At 41.7% G+C, this 27,010-nt stretch overlaps 1 protein-coding gene across 10 annotated transcripts in view; it reads right to left on the minus strand.

Annotated features, from left to right (window-relative positions):
* PCDH15 (protocadherin related 15) overlaps positions 1 to 27,010 on the minus strand; it is a 695,403-nt gene that overhangs the window by 18,942 nt on the left and 649,451 nt on the right. For all 10 annotated transcript variants that reach the window (XM_065068175.1, XM_065068177.1, XM_065068178.1 and 7 more), the window contains 5 exons: positions 23,338 to 23,553; positions 19,568 to 19,656; positions 9,543 to 9,719; positions 4,490 to 4,708; positions 1,485 to 1,595 (listed from right to left, as the gene is read on the minus strand). In XM_065068175.1, coding sequence (XP_064924247.1) covers positions 1,485 to 1,595; positions 4,490 to 4,708; positions 9,543 to 9,719; positions 19,568 to 19,656; positions 23,338 to 23,553 — 812 coding nt within the window. The remainder of the gene's footprint in view (positions 1 to 1,484; positions 1,596 to 4,489; positions 4,709 to 9,542; positions 9,720 to 19,567; positions 19,657 to 23,337; positions 23,554 to 27,010) is intronic.

The raw sequence follows: 27,010 nt of genomic DNA on the forward strand, positions 1-27,010 counted from the left end.
ATCCAAAGACAGAGAGAAATGAAAATTATGAGACAAGACAGATTTAAAACTAAAGAGCTTAGTTCCATTTCATTTGCTATAAACACCAAATTAAGAAAATGAGACACAAGGCAGGACCGCAAATGAAAGATGACTGTCTTAGGATAACTAAAGACAGGAAATATTGTACTAAAATTCATGAAAAATGTTAATAAAAGCTATTTCCTAAAGTATAATATCCCAAGTGCCTTGAAATCAAATTTTTACAGGAAAAAATAGATATTTTGTAATTGTTTTTATCAAAGCATGTTATTTTCTTTAAAATCCTACAGAGATTAATTTATTTTGTAAGGACTTCTACTGGTTTATATTTAGTCAGTTCCTTAGAGTGATGGATGTGTGTTTATTTTAGCTGTAAGCAAAACATCTGAGAGCAAATATTCCAAATACGGCATCATTTTTAGTGCAATGAAAACTATGTTAGTCAAAATGAACATAAATCTAAGCCTCTAGAGTCAATGTTGCACATCTGTAATTTTGCACCTATATGTTGCAGCACTAAACCGGAACAAAAACGTGCAGGTAAAAACCCTGCACAACGCAGCTTGTTCTGGGTTTAGCATCGGTAAAATCGCAACTTTCTGAGCAAAACAAATAATGCTTGAGAATAGAGCAGAAGTTGGGCAAGCCTCAGCATCACCAACAGCTCTCTCTACCTGCCTCCAAACACATTATTCACCTTACGCTCTTCAGCGTTACTTTGTTTTTAAATACAAACAGTGATGAGTAAGTGTGGCGAGCTTATCAACACCCCCCCTGGTATGATATAAATATTAATTGGCTGTTCTCTGCTTTAATATTCTCATACTGAGATCTAAATTGTTGTTGGAGCCCATAAACTTCAGATTTACAGCAGCATGTAAATGTTGGCATCTTTGCAATATTATTATTTTATAAGCATATAATAAGTAAAAGATACATTCGCTGAACTGCCAGTGGTTTCTCTGTTTTGATAGCTCCTTCATCTTTGATTTCAATATTTAGTTTCAAATTTAGAACAAACCCCCCACTTTACCCAGCAGATTATTTCTTATTACAGCAAATGATGACTTTGGAGCAGCAAATTCATTGGGTGTGTTCAGCCCTCAGCTTTCCAAACCGTGGCACATGGGCCTGGATTTGCAAAGGTGCAAAAGAAACTGGGTCCAGGCTCCTCGGTAACAACGGCCCGTTTGGGAAAACCCATCTGGTTATACCCTGCTTTTTACCAACTTAGAAGCCGTTCAAGATTCTCCCATGAAAAGAAATCTCCATTAACACATTACATTGCTTTTCTCTCCTTACAGAGTTGTCCTATTTATTTTCTGGATGTCTGAGCAGCCAGGGAAAACCCCTTCATGAAGAAAAGCCTTTCTGGACATGAACTGCGTGAACCGATATCCCTGGGAAGTGAATCCCGGCTTCGGACATGAACGATTCCATTGATGTATCACCGGAATACTTACATGGTGCTGTCGCCAAGCTCTTCGTAGAGGTTATTGGCTGCAGTGCCGGCTGGTTTCCCTGCTGGTAAAGCCATCTGGATTCTCGCAGTCTTTGCGCATTCCGCCTGTCGCCTTTGGTGAGTGGCGTAGGGAAGGAGAAATAGTCATTAGAAACACTCTGTACCCTAATAGCCAAGATGTACAGTTTTCTATATTTTACCCTGCAGTTTTCAAAACATCCCTGCATTTTGTCTTCTTCAAAGAAAAGTAATAATCTGATAAATCTTTTTCTGGCTTTTTCAGCTCAGTTATTTGTTGTCTCCTAGTGGAATCCCAGGGCTCCCCCTGGACAGAAACCTCCTGACGCAGCAGGTGTTTCCCAGGAAATAAGGTACGTGCTGATTTGGCCCTATTCTCCTGAAGAGCTTTGGCTGCCCAGAGCTCAGAGAGGAGACAGTGAGCTCATGGGCTTTATTCAAGTGCCAAGAAACTCAGAACACAAAATCTAAACACAAAAGAAGTCTCTGGCAAAGTTTAACTTATCACTTACAACTCCTTTCTCATTAGAGTTGGCTGGTAAATTTCTGTCTCAATGAACAGTTTTCCTAAGGGGAAAATTCACTCTCAGACAAATTCCTGTTTCCTCTCTAGAAAGCCAAGCCTGTGGTCCCTGTAGCACGACTGATCCCCATTGCTTTGGTTTTGAGGGTGAGTGATACCTGATCAGTCTGTCACTCCAGCCTGACAGCCACTTGCTTGAGGAAAACCACACACATGGAAATACTGACTTTTTATCTCTGCAGGAAACAGGCAATGTCCTGAACTGGGCTGCCTTTAGTGTGTGCTAACATGCAGTAATAAAATACATAGCGTAGGCACGTAAGTAACTTTTAACATCGCCATACATGCTGTTCAGGAATGAGCTGGAGCACAGGGAGTAACTCCTACTGAATGCCAAGTGCCCCTTCTTAAAAATAAAAGGCTGGTAGGCTGTCAGTATTCCTATACAAGCTGTTAGAAACAAAGCTGAAAATAAGTACTTACTCTTTGAATCTGTTTTGTTATGCAAAAAAGATAAAGAAATAAAAATGAAGGTTAAATGAATTCCGTTTGCAACAATTGTTCTAAACAGTGAGCCTAATAGGAGTAATAAACTAGATGCTACTTAATTATTCCACACATAAAATTACAGAATTAATGACATGTTTAAAGAATCCTAATTTCCAGAGCTGAACAGTGTTTAACTGTTATTTGTGATACTCTTGAAACAATTTTGTAGTCAGCATAAACATGGATTACAGCAGGGAAAACTGCTTTGGGATTCCCAAAAACAACTCCCTGCCACTCACCCAGAAAAGTGAGACATGAAGACACGAAGAGACCTCGTGAAATGGCTTTAACAGGTGGGCTACTTGGGATGCATTTTTAGAACTATTGTCTCATTTTAACATGTTCCAAGAATGCTACAGAAAACATCTTCAACAGGGAGCGAGTATTATTTTGGTTGCTATTTAGAAGATACCAGTCTTCTGTGATTAGCGCGTAATACATTATTTATAGCTACCTTATGGGGTTGTACGGGATAGTGTATTTCAAAAGACACTGTTTAATAGAAGAGAATAATGATAGTTTCTGGCTTGTTTACAAGTCAGAAATGTAGGCACTGAGCTGCACTTCAACAGTGATATTTTATAACTTAAAAGAGTTTTCAGTAACTATTATTTTGCAAGAATCAGTAAGCTGCTCACTGCTCTGGAAAGCACACAAAAAGTTTTAAGATTGAGAAAATCTTGACATTTCTATGATATGTGCTGTATGCCAGTTATATTTATCCTGGGATAATCTCAGAGGCTGCAGCACCTGCTCTGCCAGAATGTTATCAGGAAAAACACCAAAACTCCTTTAGAAAATGAGAAAAAAGGTGCTGTAATGCAAAAACAAACCATAAGGCTCAGGATAGCTTTTGGTTTTGATATTAACACTAAAATGCCCTTTATTTTCTTTGGCACTCTTCAGTGATACATTTTTCATGTAAGTATAGTTTATTCACACTGGTTTGCTATAAATCCAACTCCAAGTCATAATTCTAGACAACGAAAATGTGATTTTGTGATGAAATGAATTTAGGCAGACTCCTGAAAGATCTTAAAAGAGATTGATAATCTACCAGATGTCAAGGAAAAGCAGTACGACTAAATTTCTTAAAGAATCAGGCAGTTCAGATAACAACAACAAACTAATTGGAGGTTGAAGTGGTTCAGCAGTGTTTCACTAGTAGCGGGTTTTATAGACAACTGCTAATTTGTTGCATGTGAGGTAAGAAATATTTCATAAGAAATTAAAGAATATATATACAGCCTTTAAGTGCAAATGCATTGATTGTAAATATGAGTGTACCTGAAAAGGCTTAGTTGAGAGGAACTTGTTAGTGATGTTGATGCTTTCATTAGTCTATTAGCCCAATTACTTAAACCTCTTGTGTCTGTGAGAGGAGTGGAAATATCAAGAAGGTTCTCTCCGGTGTATGCTGCTTTAGATAGTGCTAAAATGGCACAAAATCAGTTCTTCATGAAACATTTGCAACCAAGAAGCATACAGCTAGGAAAAAAAATAACTGAATATTTCAAGATTCAAATAAAAGAAGTTAAGTCCTCTTATTTTGCCTGAGCTAGACACCTGGATTTTTGATTTATTTATTGAAACAGCACCTTTTTTCTCTATTTTTTTTTCTTTTTTTTTGGCATGGCTCTGGATCTCCACTTGCATTTCAAACATCTGGCTTTTCATCTTGTGTTTTGGCACATCCTCTAAAACAATCACTGCACCACAACTTTAGCTACAGCAAGATGCAGTTTCTGTGCATTTTCTCTTCTCAAGCAGAGCCCACATCAACCACTGACTGACTCTTTGCACTGAGACGAAAATAATTTCCTTTCAATCAAGCATAACTTTCAAAGCAGTTCTGCTAAGAAAATGCAGCATCCCTACTACAACGTTGCTACCACACGAGGAGGAGGAGTACTTACTGCCTGTAGCTGACCATAACAATCAAAATAGCCGGCATGCAGCAAAGGATGATGATGACGGCCAGGGCGAGTAACGCGCCTTCCGTGTAGCCCACAGCCTGTGCCTGCTTCTTCACGTTGGCCACCACGTCGGGGGTGCGGATCTCCAGGATGCGCCCCCCCTGCCCCAGGTAGGGCTGGAACTCCTTGTTGATATCCAGCAGTTTGCCATCCAGGAACCTGCAACGTCACGAAAGGAAACAATTACAGCTGAGTTCATTAACCGTGGTTGAATTACTGTTGGGTTAAAAACTATGTAATTCCCCATAATCCCTGTATCAGTGATAACTCCGATGCACTTAATACCAGAACACAGTTTAAAGACTTAAGAGGGAAGGTGAACTGAAGCTTATCCTGTTTCTAGGAGCAAAAAGTTCTCTGTGCCATTGAGAGCAGCATGGCAAACGGCTTGCTTTGTGCTTTTTCCTTCAGTGGGCTGTTGCAGAGGATCAACTAACCCTCCTGCACACATCCCTAAAGACCACCTTGGCCTAAAGTTCAACTTTATGCTACCCTAAAAGCGGTAATTTTTAGAGGACTTTCTTCAGCTTCTCAGGGAAATTCTTCAGCTGGAGGGATAGCCTACACTTTGTTCCCTTTTAACTTCCCTTTCCATATTAAAAAGAAAAGGGATTTGGAAAACTATGCTCTTATTAATGCCCACCCACCCCAGCTGCATCAATTGTGAGCCTCATTCTCACATCTGCTCGGTCTAGTTAGTCTCCATGTCTCTCTTTTCTTAGATTGCAGTGCTGGTACTACAGAGCAAATGGTTTGAGTAAGACTTTTCCTGTGTCCTCTCAATGTTTGTCACGGTGCTGAGGGAGTTTATTGACTGGCTTTAGACTATGTGACAGCATCCTCTCCATCATGGCAATTTTGGGGTGGCATCTGCAGCAACACTCCTGAGAGACTGGGAGAATTGTAACAAGGAAAACAATAACATTTTAGAAAATGCTACATCATCTGTACTCCTTTCCTTAAACTCAAATTGAAGGTCACACAAGATGACAGATGGAATTGCTGTAAACTGCCTCTTTTTGTTTTGAGAAGATGCAGGCCATTTCTTATGGAGTTTCCCACCTCTTCTATGAGGAAAAGCACTAAATGCTCATAATAAACTGTAGTTCAAACTTCAGGGATTCTCCACACACCATCAGATACCAGAACAATCTTGACTTGTAGTAACTATAGTCTAACTAGCATGAACTACAGTCTGTCTATCTACACAGCTTTCAGAAAAGCCCTTGTTTCAAGTAGGCCTACAGGGCACCCTGTTAAGCCAGAGTTGGGTCCTAGGCTTAACCCAGGCTAAGCAGGACCAGGTCCTGCTGTCACTGCTCACAACCTGGAATAACACACATCACCTGCCAGAGGCACTTGGAACAACAGTCACCAAGCAAAGGACAGAAACAGCCCCTGACAAGGCAGATGCAGTGGAGGAGGTTCAGGATCAGATCTGATCCTTGGTACTTTAAAGACAGGTAGCCAAACATAAATCCTTTTATTTCCTTAGTCTGATCGTGAGACAGAAATTACACTCCTAAAAGAGCATTTCTTCAAGGGTCTTCAGTTCTTACCACTGATTTCCTCTCTAATTAATTTACTGATAGACGCTCCTAGCATTGTTTGCCCCTGTTTTTTTGAACTCTGAGAATGTGCTCTGACTTGTGTGTGTACGATCCGCCGGGTCTCAGCACAGGCGGAAGAACTCGGGCCAGATGATGAGATGGTGCCGGTTTCACGAGACTGACTTCAAAGAAGAGCGGTGGCTGCTCACTCACAGACACACTTTCACAAAAAGCAACCCAAAGTCTTCTGAAGAATAATTTCCCATCGTATTAGTATGCTATGCTGATGTTCACAATTCCTTGATTTCTTCTGCAAAACGTTTTCCGGGTATTTGAGCAAAAATCCCTTTTCACAGCTCCAAGACCTGCAATGATGGTTCACATGGCATAAAGCGAGTGCGAAGGGAGCTGTAATTATCTGCTGCACACTAGATGTCACTGGTGCATGTTGCACGTCCTTTGCATTGGCAAAAGCACTCAGGTAGGACAGCATTACATCTCTGGAGGATTTTAACAATCTCCCAGTTAAAATTCTGTTAGCATTTTCTTGACAAACCCTATTTTAATGGGTTCATAACTCAACTGTGCACATTTACTCCATGATGAAACATGACACAGTGAGCAGAAGATTCAGACACGGTAAGCATTCTCTTTTTAATGGTGGGAAGTTTCCACTTAATATATGCAGGAGAATTTTCTGGATTCAACTGTTTTTTATGCTCCAGTAAATCAAATCCTCTTTCATATAAAAGATAAAAACGAGGCTGATCGTTTCAGTCTGTAAAATTATCTAAGTGGCCTCAACGTCTTTTAGGAGTTTGTGGTGGAGGGAGGAAACAACAAAGCACAGATTCAGACCCATTTTCTGGGGTAACCAGAGATTCCTGAATAATAAAAATGTCAGGTAATCAGTCATAACAGTCTCAAGGGAAGGTATGAACCTTCACAGATAATTGTTTCCAAAGGGTGACAGGTTTAACAAAAACTCTGTTGCAGTCAGGGCCTCTGCTACATCTTCACAAGCAGAAGCACAACAGGGTGTTTCCAAAAAGCTCATTTAAGAAAAGCCACAAGTATCTAAACCTGGGCTGTTGGTACAGCTCTCTTCTCCATAAACCCTGACATTTTTGAACACTTGGTACAATTTGTATTTCTTATTGCTACTTAAGTTTTTCAAATGGGAGGTTCCATCTCTTTTTGACTTTCTGACCTTTCTCACATCATATTCAGTTTATTAAATGACCCTTTCCTCCTGCTGATCGCTGCTGTGTGAGGATCTGGAACAGATTCCTGGCTGGCACAGCGTGGTTGTGATTCTTGGCAGTCACTTCCCAATGAGGGGACAACTGTCACAGCTGTGTCCTGTGACATTGAGCCATCCCTCTGAAGATCAAAGCTCCAGCAAAGATTCTCACAGAAGGGATTTCTTTTTAGATTTGAGTAAACACCTGAGCTGAACCAAATCTCTTGAGGTTCACCCACTTGTTAGCAAAAAAATTAACTTCTGAAGTCAAGCTACAAAACTCTCATTTTTCTCCTTCCTTTACTAAGCTGACACTTACTCACCTCTACCCTAAAGCCAGCAAAGCATTCCCTGGGATTTTGCTGATTTAAATATTTAAAAGCTTTTGAAGAGAGAAAAGAGGGGAAAAGAAATAAAAGCTGCGTATGCAGGCACATGGAGCATTTTAATGATGTTGCTTCTAAGCTGACACCCCACTCATTTGCACACTGGGCAAATAAATAACCTTCCCTTCATATTTGAAAAACTGATTTTTAATCGCTCTTTATTCTATTCTATGTATTTCACCGGACACACAATCATCCCCAAAAAGACACTGATATTTTGAAGGGCACCAAAATGAAGGGGGACACATTTTCTGCCCATGAAGAGACCCTGCGCCAGAAGAGGATTATTTTCGTGGAGTTGAAAGAGCCAACTGCCTCGACACATGGATACCAACTCACTTTCATACACCAATAACAGCAGATTTGCAGAGAGCTTTCCAAAGAGAGGAGTTAAAGGGTGTCAGAATTTTCAGCTGTCTGCACGGCCATATACATTTTCTGAACCTGGAGAGCACCAAAGAACAAAAACGGGCCACAAGAAGGAAAGAGGCCGGATTGCCACCACGCTGAAAGCTACTGCTGCTAAACCACAGCTGATGCTTATATTCCTAGTTCCAAAAATGATGCTAGAAGACTGGAAGGGGTTCAGGGAAGACTATAAGTGATGAAAAGAATTAAAACATTAAAAAAAAAAGAGCACAGAGGTCTAGGAATTAAAAAATTAAGAGCATGATGTGATCGTAGGCCTAAACTTTGGTGGGAACCAGAAATGAAGAGCACCAATTGGATACTTCAGTCTAGCACCCGAAGTTATAATAAAACTCTATGACTAAATCTAGACAAATTAAAAAAAAAAAAAAGAGAGAAAAGGCCTAATTTTTGACAGTAAAAATAATTACCCTGCAATAATAACACAAAAGTTGTAGTTCACTGGATTTTCTTGAGCAGTTTTTTACTGAACGACAGGCTCAAAGCAGAATTATTTTGGAGAGTTCCCATGGTCTTTATTATACTAGGACAGACTGATGACAACGATCTTTTCCAACCTATAAACTCTGAATATATGCAGAGCTTTAATATGCTGTAATTCACCTGGACCAAATTAAGAGCTTGGGAGAACAAGCCTTTTTTCAATCGCAGTCCACCGAGATGGCTTACAGTCATTAGCTTTTTAGGCTGCGGACTGACAGGCTGCTTTATACCATCGTGGTCTGGTTTTCACCGAGATGAAAAGCAAACACAAAGGTGAAGCACATGCAAAACCCCAAAAGACAGGAGCTGCTTTAGAAGAAGAGACAATTCTCTAGCAGCTGATCTGTGCTCAGCCCCCTGGGAGCACCAATACCCTGCATGGACATTACACCTGGGTCAGGCCCAGGTCTAAGCTTCAGACCAGCTTCACACCCCATCTCTCCTCCTCCTCCTTCCGTTTCTTCTTGTCCTTTGGTTTCCACAAAAAAAAAGAGATAATGTGCTCCAAGTGGAAACTGCAGAAAGCCTCAAGGTTGATGACTGGAGCGCCAGAGCCCTTGGCTGGAGCTCACAGTGGTGTCTGGGTACACAGAAATCAATTCCTTTGAAGGAATTTAAACTGGAAGCTCCTCCACAGGATGGAACCAACGTATTGTGAGCTCTCACGGTGACAATGTCTGAATGATGCGTACTGGAGCCACTCAGCTCAGGGGAATGGACCGAACCCAGCAAAGCTGTGAACTCCCAACCTGCATGGGGGAACAGGAGTAAGGACACACGCCAACCGCTTCCACGGGTTGTTCTGTTCCTGTTGTGCTGAACCACTTGCTAACAGACACAGACCAACAGGCTTCAAAACAGTCCATGGAAATATAGAAAGAGCAACAAATAATTATACTTACTTAAAAAGTTCGTTCCTCATTATAGCTCTGTTTGTTTGTGGGTCAATCGCGTAGACCATGAGGTCAGACTTTGTGTAATCCTCTTCGGAGTACCCATCCCCGAACCTCCGCGCACCGATGGATTCCACCACGACCGTCGCACCGGGAATCTGGTCTTGGACATAGCGTTCCAAAATTCTAAAGATGAGATGGAGCCAAAAAGCTGCAGTGACTTATTTGTGCTGATAATGTTTACAAATATATAAAGGGTGAGTGTCAGGAGGATGGAGCCAGGCTCTTCTCGGTGACAACCAGTGATAGGACAAGGGGGAATGGGATCAAACTGGAACACAGGAGGTTCCACTTAAATTTGAGAAGAAACTTCTTCTCAGTAAGGGTAACAGAACACTGGACCGGGCTGCCCAAGGGGGTTGTGGAGTCTCCTTCTCTGCAGACACTCCAACCCGCCTGGACACCTTCCTGTGTAACCTCACCTGGGTGTTCCTGCTCCATGGGGGGATTGCACTGGATGACCTTTCCAGGTCCCTTCCAACCCCTCACATTCTGGGATTCTGTGACCAAGACTGACAACAGCCCAAACGAGATACTAACAGACAAAACTCACCGGCTTGGAAGGATGGTGACCTTCAGAGCACTTTTAAAAAAAAATCTCTGCTCCAGTACAACCTCTGAAATGCTGAACTCTTGGGAAAAGCTTAGCAGTGTTAGGAGAGGTCACCAGAAATAGTGTCCTTAAGTCTAGCTCTTTATATTTATGACATCAGTTGAGTTTTAAATGGCTCGTGGGAAACACCATCCATACTTCAGACAAAACCTCCTGTCATCCTTTTATTAAGCTGCACGATTTCACAGCTTTTCAATTCCAGCCTTACACAAGGTGCATACGATAAATTTTCACCCATGGAAAAAAGTATTGCAACTGGTTTTGGTGGGATATTTCATCCGGTCCTCCAATACAGCACAACATATCACGTAACAGAACACCTGCTACTCCGAAAGGCAGGAGCAAGTTTTACAGCCATAAGAAAGTTGGAATACTGAGCTGATGCATTTACTACAGGAAAAAAAGAAAATACACTGCAGAAGTTCTCCAAGCAGAAAAAAGAGAGGTTGATAGAATTCAGTGGCAGCTACGCCTGAGATAACGAGAGCATAACAACAATAAACCAAACGAAAGGTGCTCTTTTTGCAAAGAGAAGGATTCATCCTGTGCTGCCAGAGCACACTGTGCGGAAATGTGTACGAATCGCAGTGTGTCAATACATGAGATGAATGCAACTCTGAGGCATTAACATTTATTGCACAAGATGACAGTTACTGGTGATTTTATTATTGTCATTTAACCAATTTTCTTTATTACTGATTTTTTTTTTAATGAATATCCACAGACATCTTAGTATGCAATTCTGTTCTAAATTCAATATTTCATATTTTTCTACAGTTTCCATGCTAATTTATGTGATCAGAATATCAAATCAAAAAGCAATACCTGACGTAGGAGGGAAAAGCAAGGGAACAAGAGGGAACACACTGCTTGATGTCTCAAGGATGCACTAGGGTGCAAAGGAAAACATCTCAGAAAAAGGGACATCAGTGACGTTAAGAAGTCACTTGTTTTAAACAAAATCTTTTGCAATTGCTGAGGTGATATTTTGCTGTTGTGTTTTTCCTGCCACAAGATTTCCAAAGGAAAGTAATGCTGTCAAAGCAGTATCACCATCTCACAATTTTTCAAGACGGGTGATTCACATTTCGCCATCCGGTTTCTCCACACTTTGTGTGACAGTTTAGCATGCCTGAAAAACAGGAGCTTTTCTGTAAGATTTTGAAAAATCCACATCTGTCAGACTCAGGTCGCAGCCCAGCAGTGAATATTAGAGCAGAGCCATTATTGTAGGGAAAATAAAAATACAGGTTGTCTGACACATTGCTGTTGACTGGCGTCCTCTAAACAAGCACTGCTGCTGTTTGCAGATCACTAAACTCCACTCATCTCCACTTCTGGCATGCACGGAACCACAGAGACAGTAATTCTCCCAGGTAAAAAACGACACAACAAACCTGGGATATGCAGATTATTATAGAAGAACCTCCAAACACTATGTGAAGCTGACACAAAGAAACTCTAACCATCTTCTGGTGCTGCAGGGGGGATGCTTTTGACTCCTTGCACAGAACTATTTCACCCAAGAGACAGAAACACCCTGTATGGTTGGATGGTTATAATACTGGGACACTTTTAGCAGAACTGATAACAACATTGCCTTTTCTCAGAAACTCCTGGCACGGCTTCTGCTGGGATTCATTGTCTTTGAGAGTAGCTTTGTCTAAAACATGATTAAAATTGAAGAACGCAGAGCATGCTACTTTCTGACTATGAGAAACAGGTACATTGCAGCTACTGGTTTTAACTGACATTGCAAGAAATACCCAAGTATCGTGGAACGACAGTAATATTTCATCTGAAACACACAAATTGCATGTTTAGGCTGAAATATATAATAAAAATGCACTGAAGGCTGAAAAGTAGTGATTAAAGAATGCACTGAAAAATAGGGCACTTCCCCACAGAGTTATTTCAAAAGTCATTCAGCTGAACTTTAGTGTTTTAAAACGCTACTGAAAGTGGCCACCTGATTGTAGGTACTACTCACAAGTTTTTAAAATGTCTACTGTAACAGTAGCATCTGCAGTGCCGCTCTCTATCAGCAAAAGGTAGCTTAAAATTAGTCTGTCACTTGTTAATACAACGAGGGTAGTGACCGTCCTGCCAACAATGGTGTTGTGAGCGGCAGAACCAGGAACGTGACAGGCGATGAGACTTTCCAGCTGCTCCATCTCCATCCAGCTCTACAGACAGAACGGAACCAACAGAAACGCCTCCCAGCGTCTTTGTGACCATCGCTTTCCGAATTCCCGTTGGTGACGCCAGTGAAATGAAACGAATGACATGCTGCTTTTCACTGTCACAGAGGACATAATGTGGCCCTAAATATCCTCAAAACTCAGAGATTTTTTTTTCCCATCTTTAGATGCAAAAGAAATGGAAGGGCAAAAAACCTACAGGTATGTTGGTTTGCCCCAGCATGGGAGAGATCCTGCTACTGGGAAAGATGCACAGGACCGCTTGGAAGCTTCTTTCGACGCTACCGTGGAAGTTAATTCACCTCAAAATAGGAGATGGGGAATCAGCCCAGCACAACGGCAGCTCAACTACAGTCATGGTGTGAGACTCGGTAAGTCAGCAGTGAGGTTTAACGACCCTCTGTTGTTCCTGGCAGAGAAGATGCATGACATGAACCAAGAGTACTGACACGTTCCATGGGTTTTATCCCCTCGAGCTGAATTGCGAGGTTGTGTGCACATCCTCTGAATCAGCACACAACCAAACCAGACTATTCCATTTGCAGAATAGTTTAGACCCTCACCAGTCCCTGAGTTTAATTAACTGCACAATTTTCTTAGCAGAAAATTCAATACGGAAAAAAAGTTTTCTTTCTCTAGTAATTTGACAGCCTGCTGTGTTTTTGAAGCATGGAAAACTATTTTAAGAAAGACAAAAGAGAATCCATTCTTTCAGGGCTTTTAGAGCTACAAGTGTTGAAGACTAGATTCCTGGCTTTGTAAAACAGCCTTTTGACAAAGATGATTTCTACTTCTATACCATACACAAGGCGTGTATCTAGGAGGAAGACGCACCACTAAGCCAATGTACTCTGCATATAATAACATCTACAGTATTTAGAAAACAACCAAGAGACAATGATGTCTTTATACTTACTTGCCTTAATCCTATAAAAGCATTTTAGATCACACACCTTAAAGGAAATTTGCTTTCTTACATATTGCTAAAGTTTCTTTTCCTTTTTGTGTGCTCATCATTTATAATCCTGTCCTCTAAAAAACCTACATGCACTCCAACTTTTTATTTCAGTATCATTTCTCCCAATCACAGAAGAAACGTTATGCTACACTCACCCAACGAGTAATAATACACACTGACATCTTGACTTTGACCCAGAGGACGTATCTTCGGATCTCAGCACAAAAGGGATTTTACTGCAACAGTAAGCAATTTCAGAATAAAGCCAAAGTTTACAGCTTTATCTGAGTAGCCACACACTACACTACAGTGCTTCAAAGGAAACACATTAACGGAACAACACTGGGAATTACTGAGAGGATGGGGAGAAGGAGGTTGCTGAGCCAGGGAGCAAGTGGAGAACCTGGAGCTGTATAAGCTTTGGCCTCTATTGCCCAACTTAATCACGGTAGCCTGATGTTATTAATCATCCTGATTACCATGGAGGGAGGCTGAGGTCAGCTAAGAAGGGGACCAGGCTCAGTCAAACACTGTACAAAGTGAGAACTACAGCAAAGCCAAATTAAGGCAGGATATGAAATACGATGCAGCCAGTTGGTGGCAAATGTTCCCCTCATCTCATTATTTATTTATTTGCTAATTTTGCCATTTTTTTTGGAGAACAAAACAATACAGTGCAAAGAAGTGAAAGGGACAAAGGCAGAGGGGAGGTGGCCCGAAGGGCCAGGAGCAAAATGAACTTGCAGAACAGTGTCAGAGCACACCAAGGCAAAAGGAACAGTGAACAATGGGAGGAAAGGAAGTGCTAGTGGTGAAGAGTTCACTGCCGCCACCCCCATAAGCAAAAAGTCCAGTCACCTGCCATTAGGCTTAATTCTGTAATTACATGGCAAAAATCACAAAGCAAGCAACAGAATGGTACCTGTGCGGGAAAAGCTAGCGAGCCTGAGTGATTTATATACCACAACTGCATCCAGCAGGAGAGGGATGCTCATTTTCTACCAGTCCATGGGCTGAGGAGAAGACGACAGACTGGTGCACTGAGGTTGGATGTTTTAATGCAGCCCGGAGTGCTTCCAGAGGCACTGCGTGTCCAAAAGGGCACCGGTCCGGCAGCCCCACCAACGGGCGGCTGTGTCTGAGGTCACTAAATGTACCAACAACACCGGCATCCCAGTGATGCCTCAGAACTGCTGATTCCATTAAACACAGCCACACTGAGATAAACATGCTACATTTTCAGAGGCATTCACTCATCCTCCCAATTACTGAATGTACTGATGTTCTAAAGAAAAAGAAATCAAGAACAAAGAGATAAAATATGACAATAGACACAAGTGCCACGTAAAGTGCTCGTGTGTCAGCTGTCCCCATTAAATGTCACCCACTGGCTTGTGCAATAGAGATTAGAAAACACCATTTCTTGTGTTGTCAACAGCCAAACACAACTGAAGGAAAATCAGCCACATTCTGAGACATTTCCCTTAAGACAGGGTCGTGCACTGCAGCTCCTATATACAAGATATATAATCGCATATACTATGACTATACATAAAACTATATATGTGACGTATATTATGATGCATAGTGTAGAGCAATGTATATTGCTACAGTATATTCTGACATTTCTTTGAAGCGGACCACAGGCTCTCCGCAGGCAAGCAGAGTAGATGCTCCTTTGTGAAATGCTGGCAGTCAGCTTTATATATGTGAACTATGAAGTCAGCAGCTGAACGATCGAACGCCGAGACACTCAGTGTATCTCAGGGGATCAGCCTGTGATCTTACATTTGGAGTTTCTGGTAAAAAAAACTGCCTGGTCACTTCTAACACTGCGTTACAAGCCTGAGGCCAAAATACACAGGAAGGAAAGTTCCCTGCAACCATCATATGTGCTATTTATAGGAATTTGATCTTAAGAAGCAGGAAATAACCTCTGTTAAGGTACACAAGACACATGTGAACATCCAGGAGACAGATCAAGTTGCTACTCCAGAACATCTGCACCTGAATTCCAGTCCAGAGGCAGCTCAGGCCAGGAGGCTGCACCCGTCTGAATTCCTCAGCCCAGGAGAGCCACAAATGCAGTGACCACACTGAAAATACAGGAGACTACAGAAGCTTCTTGATGTGGAAATCAAGATTTCAGTGTTTAAATAGTTACACTTACTACATAATTTATTATTAAATAACAAAATATAGCTATTGTTGTATCTATGCACATTTATAAAAAGTACGAGGTGCCTCCACCAGATCCCCTTTTCCAATGAACGATTCCTACACCACCACTAGGAGATTTTCTTCATACGGACAGAAAAGAAACTCTGCTCTCTCCAGGCTCACTTTTCACTACAGGGAGGAAAGAGAAACATGGGAAACCTCACCTGATCTTTAAAAGTGAGGAGACAATCCTCATATTGTTCTTTACCAATGCCGGAGCCGTGCCAGTGCAGCTCAATGTGTTTTCTTTACCCACCTAATCGGCTCAGAAAGCACATACGATGCATAAAATGTTAACGTTAACATTGAAAATGCTGCCCAAATGTGTCTGGCTAGCTCTAGTTCAGGAAATTAAAAAAGAGAGTTCCTTAAAGCAATATGATCTCCATTTTGTATGGTGTAGGGCAAACCCAGCCTTTTCAAGAGGAATGTCTATGGGGTATTTCATCAAAGCGCTCATTTTGAGCCACTCCATTACTCCACTTCAGAGAAAATGGTTGGCATCTACACGAGTGTGTTCACAGGAATGTAATTCACAAGCTGTGGGATGAAACACAGGTCTCTTGTCTCTGATTGTGGCTGGAGGTTTAAACTGCAGGCACATGAAAACCAAAGCTCTAAATGCCCTGAGCATTGGCTATTTTCTTCTAGTTGCGATGCTGTTCCTTCCCCAACAAGTAAGCACTCACAAAGAGCACCGTGTCATCTGCCGTCACAGAATTTTCTGAAGGAGAGGAACTCGCACTGAATTTTCCACTGAGCCTCACTCCATTTGCTCTGACATCTTCTAGCAGACATAAATGGCCCTATCTGAACAGCCATAATTAAAGTGGGTGAGAGAAATGGCACGTCTGACATTGATGGGTAGTCCAGAGGATATGAAAAGCTTTTTGATTAAATTAAAGCAGTTGGGGAAAAACCGAGGTGCTTATCGAGTGACTGCAAAGGATCACGACGCAATCAGGAGTGTCAGCTGAAGACAAGCCCATCGTATCCCTCAAAAAGTCCAAACTCCTAAGCCAAATAGACAGTGATGTTTTAAATATCTTCTTCTATGCTGCATTTCCTTTATTTGACCATTAACCAGCATCTCAGGGTACGCTGAGGAAGCCTTTCCAGGCTGGAAGAGCCGAATTCCGTATGTCTTAATACCCCATGTCCCTCTCCAGTGGAAATTACAGGCAGCTGGGGAAAATCTGTCACAACTTGTTCTCCAAACTTTCTTAAATCACTATTTATTTTGTTGTGAAAAATGACTGTAATTTCAAAAATGACCCAGCTACCCACTTCCCTAACATTCCCCATCACCAAGTGGTGGTTATAAGGTATATTTTCTGAGATGAATATTTACTGTCTCTCCAGTGCCAAAATGAGTGGAGAGAAAGATGAATAACCTCAGTAGTGCCTAATTTAGTTAATGATATAGTATTTTTTATCTGTTAATGAATTATACAAAGTGTTCTAGTTTTACAAATTAGTGCATTATTTGAAATGGCTCAGAATCCTCTTTGGGCAAAAGTACTTAGCCTGAGAAGGTCTCAAAATTATTTCATTTCCATTTGCCTGTGATTATATCTTCCATATGGTGCATGAAAAAAATCACAAATTCCTCTTGTTTTGATGTCCTGCATGAATTATTAAAGCCTTTATAAAAAGAGAGAGCAATGTTTTCAACTTTAAAAGGAAAAATGCAAGAAATTTTAAGATGGCAATGAAATAAATACATTTCTACATGAAACAGACAAGTACGCGTATGCAAAATTCTTTCTGAGATTTTTTGCTCTCTGCAAATCCTTTCAGTAAAGAATGCGACAATTTTAAAACAAGCTAATGCAATCTCCTCTGGCAAAGCTTGTCCTTAAAAGCTCATCCTTAGCCATGGAATCCTTATGCTGCTCTCACTTGCTGGCCTCGTGGTGTTAGTGAAGGTAAAGAGTTCCCAAGCTGATCTTGAGAACTCAAAACCTGGCTGTGTTTTTATTTTTGTACTCATTTGAAAGCTTCATTCACTGTGAAATACTCACACATCTGTCAGAGACTTCCATGCACCGGGGCCAGAACAGCATGAAACAAGGCTTAAAAGACTCCAACCTGGCACAAAAGAGGTTTTTGGAGCTCAGAGCCTGAGGAACTGAGGAGCTCTGGGCTGTCTTCCAAGACCGCGGCAGGATGTGGCAGCGCTTGCTCTGGGCCCGGAGGAGCGCAGCGAGGGGATGGTTACAGAACAATTTATTGCTGAGGCACCTGAGACCTGCTGGGAGCTGGAGCCGAGTGCTCCGGCGTTTGCAAAAGGAGATTTTGGCAGGGATGCTGAAAGGGCAAACACTTTCTGCTCTTGCCATCCTTGCCAAGCCGCTGACGCTCCCAGTTCCGTGACGTGTGTCAGCAGCCGACACTTCATCCACGCCAGGCTTGTTCCACCCTGTTTGCAAAGCACCTTCTGCAAGAGCCCTCTGTATTTTGCTGGTGGATCCTTTGAGTCCAGGGCAGTGCAAAACTGCGAGGATCTCAAACTCAGCCCAAGTCCCATTTAGCATGAGATCTCTGCTACAGCACGTAGGAACACGGTACAGAATACGTGGTCATCTTTGCCACTCCAGACAAGAGAAGCTCAGGAAGGCTGTGAATTACTGTGTGGAGAAATAATTCTGCAGCGTGCTCAGGTGAACTGAAAGGCTCAGCAAACCAGCAGCCAACTTGCCCAGTTACTGTCATCAAAAGATAACATCGTTCTTCGTCTCTCCAGCCAACATCACTGCCTCAGCCTTTAGGAAAGGTCGAGCTTAAGTGTTAAGCAAGCAGCCTTCTTCATTACTCTTAGCTCTAGGAAATGGAGTCCCTGTGAATACAGACTATTGCCTCAACAACTTAATTAGTGTTTCTGATGTTAAAATCTACCAGAACTATCTTACATTTGGCTCAAAACAGAGAGAGAAAAGGAGAACATGTCCTAAATCACAAGAAGCAAATCCGACGATATTTTTCCTTAGCCCAATGAAGGCACGAGCCATTTAGAGACAAAACACTTCTTTATCAGTGAGTGACTATATTATCGAGCCTAACTTATATCAGTTTCCATGAAGAAGTAAAGGGATGGCACCAGTCAGGATGGAACAGACCTGTTGAAATCTGAGAAACACCATTCATCACCCATTAAAGTGACAAAGATTGTTTCTAAACTATTTCCCATAGTATTTTCTTTCCCATATTGTCTAAATAGTGGTTATATGCCTAGTGACACAAACTATAGAAAATCATCCTTGTCTTACAAAAAGAAGCTAGAAGTGAAAACTTGACTCCTGGAAGCTGATGATCTTGTGGTATATGAGCGCTATTAAAATATACTTTACCAAAAAGATTTAGCTGGCTTTCAGAATGATAAAATAATTTGCTTTTATTGCAAAGCATTAATGTTTCCCATTACCCATCTCTCATCAGAACATTTTATACCTACTAGGCCTGAACAATGACACTCTGTTACAATTTTTTGCAATTACAATTTTATGTAATGATGTTAGTTGTTTTAATTGTACCAGCATAAATTTTCTAAACTCTGCTTTCCCTTATAGCCGCGTCACCCAGATCAAACCAGAGTGCAGCAATATGGCTCACTGAGACACGCTGCTTTCGGAGCCGCGCTTTGTTCATTTTCCGTCTGGATTTTGAGGGGGCAGGTTCTGTGCTCGGTGCCTGGCGGCTCCGCTATGGTCTGTGTATGAGGTCTCAGCCTGCAAAGTGGGCAGATGTGCAAGTAAAGGAGTTCTGGGTCTCTGCCTTCTGCAGAGAGGGGGAGAATGAGGGTTGGGGGGGCAGTGCTGTCACTCAGCCAGTTATGTTCCCCGGCGAAACACCAGCACACTCATTTTCAAGTCTTGTAGCAAAAATTAAAAGGAGATCACGGCATAAAGGGAGCACTCCTTGCTGAATCTATACACAAACCCAGTGAGCTGCCTCATATTGGTAGAGTAAGTAAATTTATTACCCTATGAGTTGCTCTTTGTTTTGCTCCACAAGGGTGGGAGGAACATTGGAGACGATGACTTGCATATCCAACTGATTGACCACAGAGACCTGGAAACAAAAGAGTGAAATTCAATTGGCACTCCCATGCAGAACATGCTCCCCACACAAAAAGAACAGAATAATTACTTTCCTGCCTTCACAGCCATGCTCCGATGTACGGATTTCTCATTTTAATTCCAAATTAGAGAGCTGGAAAATCTTGCTTTGCTCGGCAGCCAAAACCACCAAGCAGCAGGCGAAGACTTCACTAGAACTGTAATTGCAGGACTGCATCAGAATTACAGGTTTGCAAGGGAGGGGCTACCAACCCTCTTCTTCCCAGTTTAGACTTTACTTACAGAATTGTGGATCTCCCACGTGCCATACTCAAAATGACTTAGGACCATTTTGGCATTTTTGATGACTTGATGGGAAAATCCAACCTTGGAGATACGCAATGTGCACCAGCGTAAATGCAAGTACCAGATTGATTCAACTAAATCAATGAGACTTTGTTAGAAAACGACAAAGGAAATTGTTCTTCTGTTTTCAAGACAAATGTAAGTTATTTTAATATCCTTTTTTTTTTTTTAAGCTTCTCCCTCTCCATGCATAACCATGTGCATTTTACAATAGCACTTCTATTTAGAAGTGTAGGACAGAAGAAATCCCCCTTTAACACACTCAGTACTTGGTGTGCAACAAATAAATCCAAGATTTCAGGAAAGAACCAACTGACTGCATAACAAATCTCTCACGTTAGCATTTCCTGCTACAAAAGCAACCTAACTCTTGTGTTTCTCGAGCCCAGGTTGGACGGTCACGGTGCACCAGTGACTACACGCATGCGTCAAATTCAGCAGATTAGGCAAACTCAGCTTCTCATCTTCTGATCCAGTCTCCTCAAGCTGTTTTTATACCAAGAAAAGGCCGCTTTTGCATGCTTTTTTACAAATATTTTTGCATTTTTTAATAGCTGTCAGCCAAGCGCCCGTAGGCTGTGGAAGAACAGTTCCTTCCCATACCAGAGGAGAAAATAAAGCGTCCACACAGGCATGACAGCAAACATCATACTCCAAACCTGTACTCCCTATAGAGGATTCTGGAGGTAAATTCGGAAAAGTAGGACAGTGTTAAACCCAATACATTTAAAAATCAGAGTGAGCCGATTCAATTCTCAAAGAAAAAAACAAGCCCTGAATTTCAAAAGAGAAGCCTGAGCCCTGCAAGCCCTTCAGCAGACATGCCCTAATACACTTGCACATCAAACACCGATTCACCAGCTTTGAAGCTTAATTCAACTTTAAATATTTAAATGTTCTTGAAATGTCATCAGATGCACCGATCAGTGTGTACAGACTTCTGTGTATGAAAAACAGAATGATAATGAAGTCAAATTTTAGACCAAGATCACTGAAAGGAACTCTTAAAGCAATGAACAGTTAGTTAAATAGAATTAACGACATTAGCAGCCATGGTGCACCTATGTACTGAGTACTGCATAATGCAACACTTTAAAAAACCTAATAGTTCTTTCATTATTCAGGGCATCACAATTATGACTTCTTGTTCACATACAAAAATACGAATAAACACACATTCAGGACAAGCTATAGTAAAACAAGGGTGTTGAACAAAAAAATAAAGAAAAAGTTAATGTTTCCATAGTAACGTTAACTTGCTTCCTATACACATTTGTAAAGGCTTTCACTTTTCTAAAAATGGCATTAAATTGAGGTGCTAAGTCCAATTTAACTACATTGTAAGAAAAGCTGTGGGGAGAAACTGCTCCCTTCCCCTCAAGGAGCGATGGACATGTGCTGGAGCAGAGCTGGAAGGGGTGGGAAGGGAAAGGCTCTCCCAGGTGCCACCTGTCTCTGGAAGCTTTCTGGGACCATCCAACCCACCGTTCCTTAGAAAGCTTTTGCTACTTCCAGTCTACTGGAAGTAAGTTACAGGGCTGGAAAGTCAGCACGTTCCGATGTCTCGTGTCCGTAAGTATCTGAAGAATACATTGCTGAGAACTAGGAAAGATCCAGGTTATATAAGTAGCATGACAAACTGGAAGTTTGCAGCAGATGCAGGGAAAGCATACAGTTATTGATAACCATGAGCCTGTTAGTGATATCCCTTTGATCCTATGCTTCATTCATTGGGCACTTTCCAATTTTCTAATCAAGCAGAGCCCACAAACTGTCCTGATCATTATACAGCACCAAGGGATTCCTGACCGTTGATCCTCTGAGAGCTGAATGAGGAAAAGGCCATAGGACCCCCCAAGCCCCAACAACCATCCGATTAAAGATGTTATCATAGGGAGTACTTACTATCCACACTTAATATCTTTAAGTGCTTATTTGCAGTAGACTTATTTTAAAATGTAACTGCTTCTTTCTTCTGTCTCACAGAGGCTAAAGAGGGAAATTGAATCACATGGAAGCAAAGGATCTTCAGGTTTGAATTGTGCTCAGTGCAAACCCAAACTTTAACTTTCATGGTGGGACAGTGTCAGTCTGTAACTGTATCTACAGCTACTTGAAGCTTTCACACCTTGCTCAGAAACACGGTACCAGAGTGCTCATCACTCACTAAGACAACCTAAAGATACCTCTATAAATTAATGAGACATATTTCACTTTCTAATTTTCATGTCAATACCTTCTGGCTATATTTTAATATACTATTACCACGTAAATTGCAGGAGAATGCCCTATCAGTTTGGGAGGTCAAGCATGAGGACATCATACATTATGTTTATTTGCTGAATTCCTGCATAACCCAATATACCCAGTATTACGGCCATCATCTGTATCATTTGACAGTGTTCCCATGAACTAGATAATGCACTTCATCCCTACGAATTTATGCTAATATTAATGCAATCCATCAAGTTATATAGGCCTTAATGAAATTTAGCTTTAATGGTTTCTATGGCTGGACTAAGTCCATGTCCTTTACTCAGCAAGAAAACATGAGCTCAAGGCCTAAAGCTGGTGCTGTTTTTGAAACACTGGTTCCTGAAAACCTCAAGTGCAGTCTCGGCCCAAAATTATTCCTTGTGTCTCCCTTCCAGACACGAGCAACTAAGCCATGGCAACCTTGGCTTTCCCCAGTCAGCTGCCTTCACGCTTCCTGAGCCTGTCTGCTCAGATATTCGCCTGCACTGCAAGAAAAGCCAGATCTAACGCTGGTCCAGAAGCCACGTCCTCATGTTAACAGTGTACAGCCCAAGTCAGCAAGCTTTCAGCTTGGCTTATTTGCTGGGGTTTAATGACACACTAAGCCTGCGTCCCAGCCTTGGCATGGTACCTGGCTGCAGGTGGAGATGAGCTGGAAATACTTGTGTCCAACCATGCAGACCTGACCTGCTTTGTACTTGCAATGCACAAAACCAGCAGATTGTTTTGCTGCCATCTGGGACCAGGGGACCCAGAACAGAACTCAGGTCCACGTTCAATGCAAATATTCAGAATCTACATGGAACCATTAGCAGTATCTCACTAAATAACTAAAATAGTGAACATCATGTCTAGTGTGGTAACCATAGTCGTCATCTCTGCCATGAAACATGAACACGTTTCAGATCGTCAAAAGCTATTAAAAATACCCCTGCTTTATAATAGTGACTTAAAAATATTAAGTATGCAGAGTTTATTGCCTTCCTATAGGTCTGCCTGGAATTAAACTTCATGTAGCATTTTAATTTCCTCAGGAATTATTCCATAAACATAATTCCCGAGTCATACTTACAAGTACATCTGCTTTGCTGCTCAGTCCTTTTCCATAATTGTCCGTTGCAATGACCTGAAACTTGAAATAGGATCTTCTCATATTTTTGAACAGCATAGCAGTTTTTATTAGCCCTGTGTAAGCTTCAATCACAAAACCTTCTTTACCATCCTTGATTGGAGGAATGATGAGTCTGTATTGCATGGCACTGTAATTCCCAGTGTCTTTATCATCAGCCTAACAGGAAAAAGAAAACAAACAGAAGCAGAAGTAAATACGCATGCAAAGAATCATTAACCTTGTCCTTTAAATGAAGTTGCATATTGGTCCAGAAGTTTTTTTCCACTCTGACATTTAAAACATTACATCCCAGAGAGCAGATATTACTGTTACTGTAAATGGTTCATTTAACTTTGCTGCATACAGTTTTGCTTTTCTAGCAATTTCTTCCTCCTGTGTTGGCACTAAACTGCTCAAAAGAAAGCAAAAAAGAAGAAAAATAGAAATGGGCTTCACAAGTCTGCAATAAACTGACTGGGTAAGAACAATTTAATTCTGAGAAACCTCCACTGCCAAATTCTTATTGACACTTAAATATCTAAGGAAAAACAAATCCAGCAACACATTCACAAGCTTACACAAGAATGTCCTCCCTCTTCTTAGAGATATTCTGCACCCTCATTGACAGAGCACATATGCTTTTGGAGTAATTTAATCCTTTTTTATTAAAAAAAAAGTACAGACCCAGTGCATGACACCTCAGCACCTGGGACTCTTCAGCATCTATTAGGCTTTTATCAAAATATTGGCACGACTTCTTAAGCCTGCGGCTTAAGCTAATGCTGGAGAAAAAACACCCTTAACATCAAAAAGGTGCAGGCTTTTGTGTAAAATCCATACTTCACCAGGACTTAAAACAGAAACCAGTCAGGGCTTATGGCAGTGTGAAGAGCTCTTTCCAATGATACACTACTGCCCTCTGAAAAAGCATTATCTGTGCGAGGTCATTAATCTTCGAATAGGCGGCCGTTAATCATCATTAATTGTTTCCTCCCCATCAATGAACGATATCGGTAAGGTGGAAACTTTTACTAACTCCTATTTTGTCTTTATTTTGTGATAATTTTCAGGGAATACCAGTGGGGAGATACAATAAGTGAGTCTACGCAGCGCATCAAGAGATAGCAGAGCCGGACGAATGGCCCAGGTACTCACAAGTGTCTCTGCTTTCCACGCCACTCCAGCTACCAGAGCAGATGGAATAAATGTAACTATATGGCACTGACACCATCGTATCCGGGCTGGATGAGCCGGAGGGAGCAAAGGCATTTCACAGCGCACACCGTGTGCTGCAGAGCTGCACTCCCACAACAGTGCCTCACCACAGGCAGAACTGTTTAAATGGGTCCTCGCATCCTTTCTGAAAGGTTTGTTTGCCTCTAAATTGACAAAGCTCTATCTGGCTTGGCTATAAAAAGCATAAATATAAAATGTGTTAAAGTGCTTTTGTTCTCTAGTTCTGTAGCCCCTTTTTTTTTTTTAGGGCTTTTAAACAAGATTGTTATCTCTTGGGTGATCTCAAACTCCTTTATTAGCATTTTTAGGAAAGATAGGCAAGGTTAAAAGCTTTCTGAAATTTAGCCTGTTGTGTCAGTCAAAAGGCAAAGATATCAGTCAGCTTTGCTAGAGGCTCCCGCTGTCCAACTGGCACCAGTAAATACGACCCCAAAACATCACGGAGCCAGCAGACAGGAGCTTGACAGGTGGATTTTAAGGACTAGGCTCATTTTTGGCTTTCCTTTTGACAAGTAAATTGCCAAAGGAACAAATAAATGTCAAGGCATGCTATATGGCACAATGAAGCGAGGAAGTGGCTGTACCTAAAAATCAGGTTGATGCGTGAGTGCTACCAGTCCCGGCTGTTTGAGAGCTCAATGTCAGTGCTCAGCGTTGAGCTCAAACCAGCCCTTTTAATAAGTACATAAATGCCTGACTGGCACAGCAGGTTCCTCCAGCACCCACACCAACTTCAGTGACCTTATTGGACTCTTGCTCCCACCACGGTTTCATCTGACGAATTCTCAAATCAGCGTGTTGTGGTGCAGTGACCTTGGCCAGCTGCCCGAGGCCCACACAGCCGCTCTCTCACCCCCAGTCTCAACAGCACGGGGGTGAAAATGAGATGAAAAAGCTCACAGGGTAAGATAGGGATCACTTATCAATCACTGGCACGGGACAAACAGACTCACCTCGAGGAAAATTAATTTAATTTACTGCCATATAAAATGGACTTGGATGATGAGAAATAAAGACAAAAATTACACCAGCATGGGCCACTGCAACCCTTTGTGCCTGGCCCGAGGCAGCATCGGCCTCTCCTCACACAGACCCCTCTGACCCGGCCTGGGCACAGCACCCCGTACATACATAAAAATCCAATACTTCAAGTACTTGTTCTTAACTGAATGCAAAGACTATCTTACAATTATAACTGAAAGATTCCACGATTACCATTACTACACTATTACTACTAAAATTGCATTTACTAAAGAATCATTTAAAACCAGAACCATCACAGAAATAAACATCCTTGAAAATACACAAGACGTAGGGTAGAGACGTTCAAAGTGGTTTCTCGTGATGTTTTTTGGATCAGTTTTGTCAATGTGTTATAAGAGAGCTTTAGCTCCTCCATGTACTCAAAGAGGAGATGAGGACACCTCTGCCTGTAGTAGCAGGGGATCCTGAATATGTAAAAAATACTATTTGGTACAAATGTAGAAGACCACCAAGAGACAAGAAAGCAACGTCTTTGGAAAAGATTTCATGGTGAAGCAGAGCGGTGAACTTTTCCAAGTTTTGCCCCCCAGCTAACAAATGATCATGTGTGCGCACCTAAAGACCAGGCAAGGACAGCCCGTACAACACGGCTCAGCAGAAAGCCAGGAAGGAGCCAGAAAAGATCTGTCTGGCAAAACACACCGGCTCGTCCACACTTGACTTTGCATGTAGGTAACAGGGCTGCAAGCCCATTCCTGCAAGCCCATGCAGCCTGTGTTTTGGCACATGGAGCGGAGCACAATCTGATCAGACCCTTCACCACAGCGAGACAGGATTCACAGTGACTGCTCTCCAGAGGTGCCCTGTGAGATGTGCATTATGCCCTTGCAATAAAAAGCCAATTTCTTTGTTATAATGGATTTATTAGATTGGTTCAGCTAGTCCATAAACCTATACATATATTTATTTTTTTTTAATATTACCAAATTCTACCTCGACAGAAAGATGCAACTTTAAATAGCAGTTTGGTTCAATAACAACAGAAATCAATTTCACCTTCAGGAGTTCACACTAATACATGTGCAACTACAGACAAACAATATCTCGATCCAAATTAGGGGATCAATATTGCAGGCACAGACACCTAATGAGGTCAGACTTGCTGAGCAAACATCACGACACTAGTCTAGCTGCTTAGAAGTAACGGTATGATATGTCTTGCAGCTGAGTTGCATGCATGAAACTTCAGTCAAATAGGCATTTTGAAATTTTAAGCACACAGCCTCTAAAATGCTGTAGTTCAGATGCCCAAAGCTGGCGGATCGGCTAAAAGTTAATGTTCAGAAGTTCTGAGAACTTGGTGGCGCTCCAGAGCCATCGACGGCCACGGTATCATGACAATTCAGGCTGTTTC

Source organism: Columba livia, chromosome 6 (assembly GCF_036013475.1).
Source record: "Columba livia isolate bColLiv1 breed racing homer chromosome 6, bColLiv1.pat.W.v2, whole genome shotgun sequence".
In the NCBI taxonomy this organism is placed as follows: domain Eukaryota; kingdom Metazoa; phylum Chordata; class Aves; order Columbiformes; family Columbidae; genus Columba; species Columba livia.